The following is a 12,890-nucleotide window of genomic DNA, read 5'->3' on the forward strand; positions in this document are numbered from 1 at the left end:
ATAAGTAATTTATATTGCTTGGACTGCTGCATCTTTCAAATAAAATTAATCCAGTTCCTTGCTACTTTACCTTGAGACAGTTTTCCTGCTTTTTTATTTAAAGAACTGCAATGTGGTGACAATATCATGCATCTTCAGCATTGTAAATATACAACGACTGTCCAAGTTATCTTCCCTTTCTTTATGGAAAGGAATAATGGAGATAGAAGAGTCTCAACAGAAAATATATACCCAATTTACAATTAAATTAGTTGCAATCTGAAATTTGGTAAAATACTGGAAAACCTAGATTAAAGGATTTAGGCTCACTTTGGCTTGTTTTTCTTTTATSTTTCTTTCTATGCAGCAGTAAATCTGAAACTGTGGACAGTGAGACAGTAATACGTGCCAGAGGTTTGCCATGGCARTCTTCAGACCAGGACATCGCTCGATTTTTCAAAGGACTCAATATTGCCAAGTAAGATAAGGAGAATTTGCTTTGCTTTATCACTTTGCCTTTAATAGCAAGTTCCTTTAATATTTGTTTAACACACATCCCCCACACTGCCCACTGCAGTCCTTCAGTCTTTCCCCACTTGACCCCTTCCCACACTGTGCTCACAACAAGTGAACAATTTTAGCAGCTTTAGGTGTATGAGAAAGAGGTTTAAAATGTGTGAAAAAGAAAACATACTTATCGACTGAAAACCAATACACATTCATTTATTGCTAGTATCCAAAGGGAGAAACTCCTACTGCATTCATCAAAGCAGAGGCTGAGAACATAAAAAAGCTTTAATTTTGTGCCAACTCTTTACTGTTCYTCTGTATGTCCTAAACAGGCCACATTCAGAAACTTCCAAGAACTCTTTGAAAGACTTGTGTGTATACCTCTGTACAGATGTATGTGTATACATATATATGAAAAGAGAGAGAGTGAGTTTAATTCAGCTTATCTGTCACTTAATATATGTATTCCAGTTCCCCAACACTGAGAAAAAAACAATTCTTTATGCAGAGTTATGAGGAATTCAAATCTACATCTCTGAGATAACAGGAAGGACAAATTTGCGTCTTCATGGGAGTTGAGAAAGTGGTGAACATCATGAGATCCATGATTTCAATGAAGTGTATTTTAAAGTATAATTGTGTTACAACAAAAAGGAAATTAATTTATGGAAAGTAGCAATTTCTTTTTCAATCTGTAACCTTCATGCAAAGTCTGATTCCTCTACCATTCTTACACAATTATTTATTAAATGTATTAAAGATTCAGATTGAGCTTGTGTTTGTTGGCTTTACCTTGCAGAGGTGGTGTGGCTCTTTGTCTGAATTCTCAAGGAAGAAGAAATGGGGAGGCTTTGGTTCGRTTTGTCAATTCTGAACAGAGAGACCTTGCCCTGGAAAGGCACAAGCATCACATGGGTAGCAGATACATCGAGGTAAAAAGTTGTGACTTGAAACAAACTTTTGGAGAGAAACCTGTATATTTTAGRCTCTGTTGTCATTTTAAAACCAAACTTCACTTCTGTTTTGCTCAAAGTATCAAAATACAGTTTTGTTGCTTGTGAAAGAGTGTGTGTGGTTTAGAGCTGAACGTTGTGATTTTCATGTGGGTTTTTTTGTTCTTTCTTTTTAAGGTTTACAAAGCAACTGGGGAAGAATTCTTAAAAATTGCAGGAGGTAAGTGACACTGGAGTTCACTGTGATTACTTAAGTTCATAGGAATGTTGTTCCAGTTCTTTTATTTTTTCCTTGACTGAGGATGCACATGGATAATGAAGTAGCTTTTCCTGTTTTGCCTTCCAAGAATACTTGACCCTGTCAAGTTCTGTTTCCACGTGGTTGAAACTGAGCTGTGAGCATTTGAGCTGTAATGTTCACAGACAGGCCCCGGGGAGGAAGAGCAGCCTTTGCAGTGGAAGCATGCATGTATCTGTATAAATTCACATTAATCTCATCTTTGTTCCCATTTCATTACACTATGAAACACTTGCAGAGTCAGAAATTTTCCCTTCCASATGGATTGCTGGGAGTTAGTGGTGTCTCAGCCTTCTCTGGGTTTGTTGCTGGCTGCTCATCTCCTGTATTCTTCCTTAATGCTTTGCCTCTGCTGCATCCTCTGGAATTGAGTGCCCAGCCTTGACCATGAGCTGTTATCTCTCCACCAGGCACCTCCAATGAAGTGGCCCAGTTTTTATCCAAGGAAAATCAAGTTATCATCCGGATGAGAGGCCTCCCCTTCACTGCTACTCAGGAAGATGTCTTGGGCTTCCTGGGCCCGGAGTGCCCAGTCACAGGAGGGAAAGAGGGACTTCTCTTTGTCAAGTACCCTGATGGCAGACCCACAGGAGATGCATTTGTGTTGTTTTCCTGTGAAGAATATGCACAGAATGCACTTAAAAAGCACAAAGAAATACTTGGAAAACGTTACATTGAACTCTTCAGGAGCACAGCAGCAGAAGTCCAACAGGTTGTAACAGATTGTGAGACTAAAAACTTAACTATTAGAACATTTCTTYTAACACTTGCGCACAAATACATTGCAGACAACCATGAATGTTTATTACATGAAAAATGTCAARAAAGGCCTAYATATGTTTCCTAATGAGCACARAAAATKATGYAGCAYTGTTTKKGGGGRGCTTTTTTATTTTTGGGGGAGTTGTTTGTTTTGGTYCTTTTTTAAACTGCCACTACTTGGGTGGGGTTTTTTACCATCCCTTGGACTGTTAAGTGTGAAAATCATTCCATAATTTTCTTCTCCTTAAAGGTTAACTGAAATCACAAAAATAATTCTAAAAATATAGAAGATTGATAGTATTGCAGTAATGCTTCTTGAAAATCTGCAATATTGTCTTTAAATTCTGGTCTCCATGTACAGATTTTCTAATATTAAATCCAAATCTGGATGCATGAAATGAGCTATTTCTACAACTGCTTTCTTGGAAACTAAGAATTAACAGGTTGTATCTGATTTTTTGGTGAAAGGAAATATTTTTTTAAATATTTCATTTTTCTCTATCCTTGGCCAGTTCCTATCATTGCCTTCTTTAACTGGTAAAACCATATTATTTTGTCACCAGCAGCTTGTYCCTGTGAAAAACATCCCATACTGTATTATTCTTACTGACACAGAATATTTCTAGGCTGGTGGCTCCAAGGAGAACCACTCTGAGATTTGTTCTGGTCTTTGCATAACCACAAGCTATGAAAATGTAATATAGTTCTGTGTCAAACTATGTGACACTTGAAATCTTTCAGTAGCAGGGATTGGGCAAGGGAAAGAATATCCACACTTGTAGACCATTGCTACTACTGTGATATGGATATTACAACAGCCACAGTCTGATATGTGTGTTGCAAAGATTGGRAAATGCATTTCCCCTCCCTCCCAACTTCCCTCCTGAGGAGAAATCCTCTAAGGAGCAAAATCACGCTGTCACAGCAGCCAAGCCTCTGATCTCATTTTTTCAATAGGTAAAACTTATATTTTACCAATATGTCATTACTTCTTCCTCTATGACAGCTTTCTAGGCTGGTGGCCTAATTTTTTTTTTGCTGCTTGGGCAAGAGATGATTTCTTAGGGAATTACAGGCTACTTGTTTGAGTAATTACAAGAAATAAAGCCAGCTTTCATCTACTTTGTACTAACACTAAGTAATTGTAATATTGTCCATACAGCTGAGGGAGATTTCTGACCTGAAATGGTCTGCAAGGAGATTCTTGAAACAAGCTCCCTAAGCCGAATCACTTTGGACAAAACTAAAGTTTTGCAGCCTGTTTTTTAGTATCTCTTTCAGTAGGTTGTGTTTCTTTGTGATAACCATCACTAAAAATGTTTTTCAGCAGTRAGTCCCAACATGTGTCATATGTTCCCTTTGTCATTTGGAAATGAGTCAAGAGAAAATGTTGAGATCAAAGTCTCCTATATTCTTATCTTCAATTTTTATTTTTTCCTCAGAAACTCTGTACTTGGAGACGAGCACTGGGGTTAAACAAATAAGGACCCTCACTTAACCAATCAGGTTTTAGAATAAATTAGAATTAGTGCTTTCACTTATTACTTATTTCAGGTCTCAGTTCTTTTAAAATGACTGTTTTTAGTTTACCCTAAATTAAATAAGAGCTGTTTGTGATAATACTGGTTTATTAGCATAGATGTGATTTCAGATTCATTTTTGGATACTATAAACTGTGATTGGCTTTTAACTTTTTTAAAATTGACATTAGTAAAGTGTCTTACTAGGGTCTAGCAAATTGAATTTGTTAGCCTTCCCCTCTCCCTTTCTGAGTTTGAAATGCCCAGCAGGAAACTAATTGCAATAATTTGGTGTGAGAAGGGTTTTATTCTCTGATGTTAGAAATAATATTGTGAGAACTACTCTGTGCTCAGCCAGGTGATTGTAAATCTCCATTGCTGTGGGTTTTTTTGCCAACAGGTACTTAATCGATACATGTCAACACCTCTTATCCCAACTCTTCCAACTCCCATCATCCCAGTGATCCCCCCACCCTACACCATTGCCACGGGCAGCATCCGTGACTGCGTCCGCCTCAGGGGTCTTCCTTACACCGCTGGCATTGATGACATCTTGGAGTTTATGGGAGATGCCACAGGGGATATCAAGCCCCATGGAGTTCACATGGTCCTTAATCAGCAGGTAACAGCATTTGGCACAGCATTTGGAGGAGTAACTTTGCAGTGATTGAACAGGTTAGGTAGAAGTCAGGGCAGCCAACCTGATCTTTGCTGTGCTTTAGTCTTCTCTAACCTTGGGAAAATACAATGTTCTCTTTGTCTGTCTTTGCCTCATTTCTCTTCCCCTTTTTCATACACCCTTGCTTTTTTCTCCATGTATATATGTATGCAGCAGCCTGGGGAAGGGGAAGCTTTTTCTTTGAATGATAATCTTTTCTTGGAGGCTGTTTTAAATAAGCCCTCATGTTTCAGCCAGAGGCTGGACATACACATGGCAGAAACATCTCTTGTTAGATGGCATAGCTGCTCTGTCAGCTTCAGGGCTCCTGCTGKGCTGTTTGAGTGATCTTTGTGTCAAAATTAGATTTTTCTAACTTGATTCAATTGCTCAGACTTTAAAGGATGTTGATGATGATTAAAAATTATGTTTTGTTATATTTTGATGACACGATCATAAAGATCTGTTTTCCCTGTTGTCTTTGTTAAAAACAAACCCTTAACAGAAATACTGAGGTGTTAAAGGAAACAAATGAAAGAAATCTATTGTATTTGTTTTTGTATTTGTTAAGGAATTTTTTAATATTTTATAYATACAGGTATATCTGTAAGACTGAAGAAAATCAGACCCGGAAATCAATTTCTGATATAGCTATGAACTTTACAAAAGGATTTGGAACTTTATGATGCTGTACTATTACCTCAAAAGTAGTTATAGGGAAGGCAAAGCCAGGCTCTTCCTAGAGCTCCACAGCAAAAAAATAAGAGACAGTGTAAATAAACTGCATTTAAAAAATTCCAGCTGGGTAAAAAGGAAAAAAATAAAATCACAAAGAGAAATTAGCTAAGCTCCTGAACAGGTTCCAGAATGACATGGAAYCTCCACCCCTGGAGATGCTCAGATTTCAAGTGGAAAAGGCCATGAGTGGGCTGATGTAACTTGAAAGTTAGTCCTGCTTTGAACAAGTCTTGGATGAGAGACCTCTAATTTTTTTTTTCATGCTACATGATTCTCTGTTTCTTTCTGCAGAGGACTGAAGTAGCATTGTGTTAACTGGGCACTTGTYGCATGAGTCTTGATTTTTCTGCTCCTAGAAAGAATTGTTGAGTTGTTAGTCGTTAGTGCCAGAGAAGGAATAACGATACAGGCTTTCAGTAGATGTTTGATCTTGTTCCTTTCTGCATTTCTTCTGATCTGGGTGATTTAATTACTGATTGATCTGCAATTATTTCCCCACCTCCCCTAGGGACGACCATCAGGTGATGCTTTTATCCAAATGAAATCTGCTGACAAAGCCTTTATGGTGGCTCAGAAATGTCACAAAAAAATGATGAAGGACCGYTATGTGGAAGTATTCCAGTGTTCAGGAGAGGAGATGAACTTTGTTTTAATGGGTGGCACTTTAAATCGTAGTGGCTTATCCCCACCGCCATGTAAGTTACCATGTAAGTCTCCAATTCTTCTGCTCTCTGCTGCTAAAGGCTGATATGTGGTAGGTGCTGAAGCTTTGTGGCCTTTCACCTTTTGACTCGGGTTTTGCCATGATCAATAATCATCCATCTGTATAYATGCTAAGATTGGAATTGTTCCCTTTGGGCAATAATGGGACTGATCAGAGGCATTTTTATTGTATTTTCGGTGGTGAGTAGAGGGCAGCAAGGCCTTGCCAGTGAAATTGTTGCACACTTTGCTTTTTATGGGTGTACTGTTCTTCTGAGCTCTGCAGTAGATTTGCCTATAGTGAAACCTACTTGGAATGAGAGGGATTTTTAAAATGGGGAGGAGATCTATATTCCAGCTGCCGATGAGTGCTCTTGCTATCTTGCCTCAGAGCATTGAGAAGGTACTCTTTGGGCTTATTTTTGAAGGAAAACACCCACTGGGATGTTACACTAACCATCCATAGAGTGGTGAAGTTGGATGGATTTTAATTATTTTATTTCAAGATTACAGTTAAACTTACTGAGGGACTAGAATGGAATTTTACTGTGTTGTTCTAATTAGTCTCACTGCCAAATCACAATGCAGATACTGATTTGCAAAATAGTAAAAAGTTGCCAAATATAGTATATAAAACCAATTTGCACACCAAGTCAAGTTTAATATTCTCATACAAATTAGGTATTTGTTCATCAAAATGCATCAGACTAGTGATCTAGTGGAGTATTCTCCCTTCCATTTGCTGCATCCTAAAAATACTTTCTGAAGTCATAGAAAGTTTATATGTGCAGTCTCATGGTCAGCAGTTATGGATGCCCATATRTAGCTACAATTATGGTACTTTCGTCCCACAGAGTACAACTTCTGTTAGAAAAACACGAGCGTGTGTTGGTGTGCACGCCTGCTTTCTCTATGCACATGGCTTTATGCTTTCTTTTAATTACTCTGAAGTTCCCTACTTTCCATTTACATATAGACAAGGCTGCTTAGCTCTAGGAGTTGTGAACTTTTAGCAGTTACTCATTCCAAAAGCCCCAGTTGTTATTCCCGATGATGTAGCAAAGGTCTCTAGGGGAGAGGTTGGAGAGCAGTCTTTGCTCAAGAGTTGATCAATCATGCCCAGATGGTTTTAATCACATTGCTGTAGGAGAGGAGTTGTTAATCCTAGAGTTCTCCATTCTGATTGCTTTTTGTTGCTGTGYCCTGGTTTGGTTTTAGGTCTTTCTCCACCAGCTTACGCTGCTTTCCAAACAGCAGCAGTGATCCCAGCAGAGGCAGCAGCCCTTTACCAGCCACAAGCCCTCTTGCCAACCACCAGGACGCCCCAGGCCTCTGCAGCTGCTCCTCCAACTGTTACCTACTACCCAGCCCAGGCTGCTCAGCTTTACATGAATTACACAGCTTACTATCCCAGGTAACCCTGACATTTAACTGCTGCTCTGGACCTGTCATCCCAGTGGAGCAGGCAACTGTGTGGTCACCTGTCAASAGCTCTTACATTTGTATTTCTGCTGTAGCTGATCCTGGGAACTCRATGTCCAGCAGCAGAGGCAGAAACCATCTCAACTGTTTCTCTGTGGCCTTGTAATGGGGTTCATCTCCTCTATAGGTTCTGCTATATTATCATTRTTCATGATAATGTTGGCCTAATATTTAACAGGGTTTATTTGGCACTGGGGCAGTGCCATCAAGGCAGTTTTTCTTCTTTGCCAAAAGAGAAGCTGTGTTCAATACATGCCTCTACCCTCACCTCTTTGTTGTTTTACTTACAATGCTGTTTTCAYACTGAAAGACTCATCATAGGTGTGTACTAGGTTTGATCCTGTGCATCAGTGAGACCAAAGAGCATTTTTACATGTGAAAGCAAAGCAGATCTCCACCTTTTCCCTTCCCACAGATGGTATCAGAATGAGTCACTGATGTCTGGTACTTGGGTTGCAGGGAAATAACTTGTTCACTGATTGTTGTGACACTTGCTAACTTGAGTATCTGGTATTTTGGTAGGTGGGCTCTGATCAAAGATGGCAATGCTAGTTACGATTTTGTGGCTAAGAAATGCCAGATTTGGGTGTTTTCCTCCTTTTTGTACTATGACACGCCCCTCCCCTTTATTTTTTTTGTGATTTTATTAATGATCTTAAAACATGTCATCTGCAGCTACTTTTTTCTACTTCCTGTAAAATAACCAATGCCACTCCTTATGTCTTTAACAAAAAATGTKAGCTATTTTCCTTTCTCTCACTTGTCAAAAACCAGATTAAGATGCTGCAGAGAAATTAAGAAAGTCCACAAAACAATCCACATTAGGGCTTTTTGTTTTCCTGTGGCATTTATTTTCAAATCTAAACTTTCGGTTTCATCRTKGCCTGTTCTGAGTAGYAGAACCAGTTTTTTGTTTTCATAAYARTYTTGCTCCCTCTTTCTCTTGCAGTCCTCCAGTATCTCCTACCACGGTGGGGTACCTTGCAGCTCCTCCCGGGGCTGTGGCTGCTGCTGCCACTGCCACCCACACTCCGATTCTGCCCCAGCCCGGAGCCTTGGTCCGCATGCAGGGCTTGCCATATAACACAGGAATGAAGGAGATACTCAGTTTCTTCCAAGGGTACCAGGTTAGTATGAGTCCTTGAGATCATATTTGGGCCTCTGAGTATTGATCAGTGGAGATCCAAGTGAACAAGTGAGGTTTTTTGGAAATTGCCAAACAAGTGTGCAAGCTGCATGTTGTATTCAGGCAGACTGAAGTGTGACACACGGTTTGCTTTATTTCTTATTACATAAACAAATTCCTAATTTGGAAGCAGTGGTTTGGTGTCTAGGTTTGGGGTTTGAGTTTGAAGAGTGAGAAATCTCAGAGCCCCAGAGTGAGAGGGGCTGTGAAGGGGCTGCTGCAGGAAAGGGGGGGCTGTTACAAGTTTTTGGTCCTGGCCACATGGTGATGGGAGCCTTTTGATAGGGTCAGTGTTTGACCTACAAGACTTCACATTTGCTGAGTGCAAATTTCTGGTACAGAGTGCTGTGAGCTGAGGTKGGTGACTTGCAAAAGGAGAGAAACACTTGTCTCAGTCAAACACTGTTTCAAGTCCTAATTATGCTGGTTACGGGAAGGAACATCTTTATTGAAAGTTGTATTACACTGCAAACTAAAGGAAATCGGTAATATCCAAGTGTCTATATTGATAGCAAATATACTMTTGGTAACTTCAGTCTACATGTCTGCTCTCAAGTCAGCAGACAGAAATTTATCTTCTTCATAAGATAAAAAAAAGGGGCACCATCTACACCCATTGTTTTCCAGCACCGCTTATTTGAACTCATGGCGTGGCTTTTTGTTTCAGAGGATATTCTATCTATATGCATATTTTGTCATGATGTGTTTGCTAAAATAAGATCATTTAATATGGTGTATTCTGGTAAGTATTTAACTCCTGTGTTACAGGAGTAACAGCACTTACACAGYTCCAACTCTGTCCTTTTGGGTAACACTTGGAAGCCCTGACCTAAAATCCTCTTTGTGGCCCTTAAACCACTGCAATTGAACATGTGATTTGTGTCAAACAATTTTTGCATGTTTGTCCTTCAGCATTCTGTAAGTTGGATAATAGTGATATTGCTAGAGTTAACAGGAAACATTTGGGCATGAGATATTTTTTTTCTTTTTTTTACTTTAAGAGTCTTAAAGAACAATGAGCTTTAATTTGTTGAGCCAGATGTCGAGTATGCAAATGGATGTAGGCTGAGAGCAGATGCTGAAGTGTGTATGTTCCAAGTTTTGAGTATTTGGAAGATACAGTGTTCTACCTGTTGTATCTTCTCTTTGAATGTTACATTTATGTTTTGAAAACAGTTTTGCATAATCAGTTTTTCAGTGGAAATAAACCATCACATAAAAACTGTGGTAAATTTTGACAAACAGTAAAAAGAAACTGAATACTGTTGTAGTTTAGGGTTTTTTCTTCCACAGATATTTCCAGAGTTCAAACCAAGTTCAGTTGTGGCTTYCATGATGTCCAGACAAACCTTAATAATCATTAATCCAATGTTTAGCCATTGATATTTTGCCTTTTAGTTGTTTTYTACTGACTGGGGGCTTTGGTGGATAGATGGTAGATGTACTGAAACCTAAAATGGGGAAGCTTATTTGCTAAATTGAAATACAACTAGAAGTGTAATTGCACCTTTGAAAAATGTGGCCTGAACCTGTCTGTGAATGGAACAGGTCAGTGACAATCTCTAGCATCTCTGTCTTTCACAAAATCTTCAGTTTAGTGAATCTGGACTTTGTGTCTGGTGCTCAATTTGCCCTTTTCCTCATTTCTGCATTTGGAGAGCAGTTCCTGGTGTTTGTATTGCACAATTAAATGGTTAGAGGAACAGAAATTTTGCCACAAGGTGAAAGCTATATTCTGCTGCTGCAATCTCCTGTCATCATCAGTTGCTGTTATTAAATTGGTCACCTCTCTGATTTCTTTAGAAGATGTTGTCCAAATGAGATYGGGTTCAAAATCTTATAAAGGAGCCAAGGAATTCTTTTGAATTGTTCTTGGAATYCCACATGTGGTAATGCTGGTTTCATACTCATTCATTCCTTCAGGGGGAAAAGGCAACGTACTGTAATGAGACAATATTGCACACTGGAGCAATAACTACTCTTATTTTTCTTTTTTTCCCCCCTTCTCCTCAAATTGTGTTTTCATTTTCTGCTGCTACCCAAGGATTTATTGCACGATGCTTCTGCTTGTTCATAAAGTGAGCCCCTGACAATCATCAGTGGTTTGGGCACAGCTTTAATCTCTGTAGAACTAATTGATGATGGTATTCAATGGACTTCAGTGCTGGTATTCTGGGAGCCAGAACGGAGATTGAAGGGTGAWTTTTGTCTTTGTGCATCCTTGTCTGAAAGGAGCAGGGTTTAARTTTTAGTTCTTGCTTTATTCTTCTCTGTTTTTTTCCTTCAGTCTTCGTGGGCTCTGTACATTGCATGTGTGCACATGTTGCTACTTAAGTGAAAGCATTTTTCATACCAGACCTGCCTCTTAAGAGATAGACTGCTTGTCGTGGGCTTCAGCAAGCTGGTCTCAACAACAGTACATGCTTCTAAAACCAAATTATTTAAAAGGCTGCAGACCAGCATTTTAATTTTCATTTAATTTTATTAGAATCRGCCTCTTGCTTAGTGTTTCAGCAGCTTGATTTCTTCTTGTAGTTCTGTTTTSTTGTTTTTATTGTTGAAAATTCCTTCCAGCTTGCATGTGTTTATTGTAACTTGGATTAAGCAATTTAAAAACTCGGGAAGAATTTTAATAGTAAATCAGGGAGATGGTAATTTTTCCCATCACCTTTCTGTATAACACTGTAGTGTACTATAATCCTCAAAAGAGCTAATATTAATACTCTCTGATTCAGTAATCCATGTTAAACTGCTTTTTAGTCATACTGTAAAGCAATAGGTCCATTGATTTAAGTCCAGTCATATACTGGCTGCATAGCTAAAGGATAGCTAAAAAAACAACAAAAYCCAAACCAASTAAACCCACATTGAAAAAATAAYRAAACCCAAAATAACCAAAGCAACAACAAAACCCTCACCATGCAATTCACCAGCTGCTCAGCAGATCCTGGTCTCTGGGCATTATTTTGAAATAAGTGATCTGTGGATGGGATTGTGAGGAGACTTCAGGAATTCAGAAAAATAACTCTATGTGATATCATATGGGGTAAAGTTTGAGGAAGAAGTGCAAGCATAGTCATAACACACAGAAAAACTCAGTGTGTGTTTAGGCCATCACTGTGAACATTTGAAGCAGTGAGAGAACTCCAGTAAAATAATGAATGAACAAGGGTAGTAGTTGTCATGGATTTATGTGAAGTTGGTTCATAGCAGAGCAAAATTTTTCACTAAAGTGTTTTTATTTTTCTTTGTTTAGTGACTAAATACTTYGTGAGTTTTACTATTTAGCCACTAAATGAACCAATGAGAAATACTGACTTTTTGTTTGATTTGTTTGGGGTTTTTGCTTGTTTGTTTTTTTGTTTATTTAATGAGCAGGCAAATGCTGACAGGGAGTTGGTATCTTGGCAAAAACTGTTAGGTTAATGTAAAAGCAGATACAATTTAGCTGTGCCTGTGGTTTTAGCTGACCAAAAACTAGTTCACAGCTGTTGTCTTGGCTGGGATTCAGCTTGCATTTCACAGTACTTGCCCAGTTTCTTGGAGGCTGRCATGAATGTGAAGTGAACTCATGCCTGCCTGAAAAAGACCCTGTGGATTAGTTCCTAGAAAGCAGACTTGCCATTTAGGTAGGTTGTGTGCAAGTATAGTGGCAAAAAAAAAAAAAAACACCCCAAACTAGAAGATGACTGAGATTTAGGGGCCATGGTCCCGAAATATTAATAATTAATAAATATTATTAATATTTAATAATTAATATAATTATTAATAATTAATAAATAAAATATTAACTTTATTGAAAAAGGCTAGGATGAAAATGTAGGGACTGTTTGGTGTACATGTTTCTAAGTGAGAAAAKCTTAAAATAAATCATGTTCTTTAAACCTGTACTGGGCTGTCTGCAGCTATTAAGAGCAGTACGTTAATCCTCCTTCAGGGACCCAGAATTCAAGGCTTGCTGGCGGAGAGGAGGAGGGTGGCTTGTGCTTAAAACAGTAATAAGGACGTGAAGGGAGGTGGATGGATGGCTAAATTCCAAGGGCATTAACGACATTTCTCCCTTTTATCAGGACAGCAGTCTTCATTGTTACTGACTTTTTAG

The 12,890-nt window shown here is 38.7% G+C and overlaps 1 protein-coding gene across 3 annotated transcripts in view; it reads left to right on the forward strand.

Annotated features, from left to right (window-relative positions):
• The window catches only part of ESRP2 (epithelial splicing regulatory protein 2), a 43,508-nt gene that overhangs the window by 23,148 nt on the left and 7,470 nt on the right, over nucleotides 1–12,890 (forward strand). For 2 of the 3 annotated variants that reach the window (XM_057364608.1, XM_057364606.1), the window contains exons 8-15: nucleotides 347–457; nucleotides 1,289–1,421; nucleotides 1,620–1,662; nucleotides 2,151–2,452; nucleotides 4,423–4,644; nucleotides 5,927–6,125; nucleotides 7,339–7,534; nucleotides 8,552–8,729. In XM_057364608.1, the coding sequence (XP_057220591.1) occupies nucleotides 347–457; nucleotides 1,289–1,421; nucleotides 1,620–1,662; nucleotides 2,151–2,452; nucleotides 4,423–4,644; nucleotides 5,927–6,125; nucleotides 7,339–7,534; nucleotides 8,552–8,729 (1,384 nt within the window). The remainder of the gene's footprint in view (nucleotides 1–346; nucleotides 458–1,288; nucleotides 1,422–1,619; nucleotides 1,663–2,150; nucleotides 2,453–4,422; nucleotides 4,645–5,926; nucleotides 6,126–7,338; nucleotides 7,535–8,551; nucleotides 8,730–12,890) is intronic. The other variant, XM_057364607.1, reaches the window with a different exon arrangement.

Source organism: Malurus melanocephalus, unplaced genomic scaffold (genome assembly GCF_030028575.1).
Source record: "Malurus melanocephalus ecotype Western Australia unplaced genomic scaffold, MMel_1.1 scaffold_40, whole genome shotgun sequence".
In the NCBI taxonomy this organism is placed as follows: domain Eukaryota; kingdom Metazoa; phylum Chordata; class Aves; order Passeriformes; family Maluridae; genus Malurus; species Malurus melanocephalus.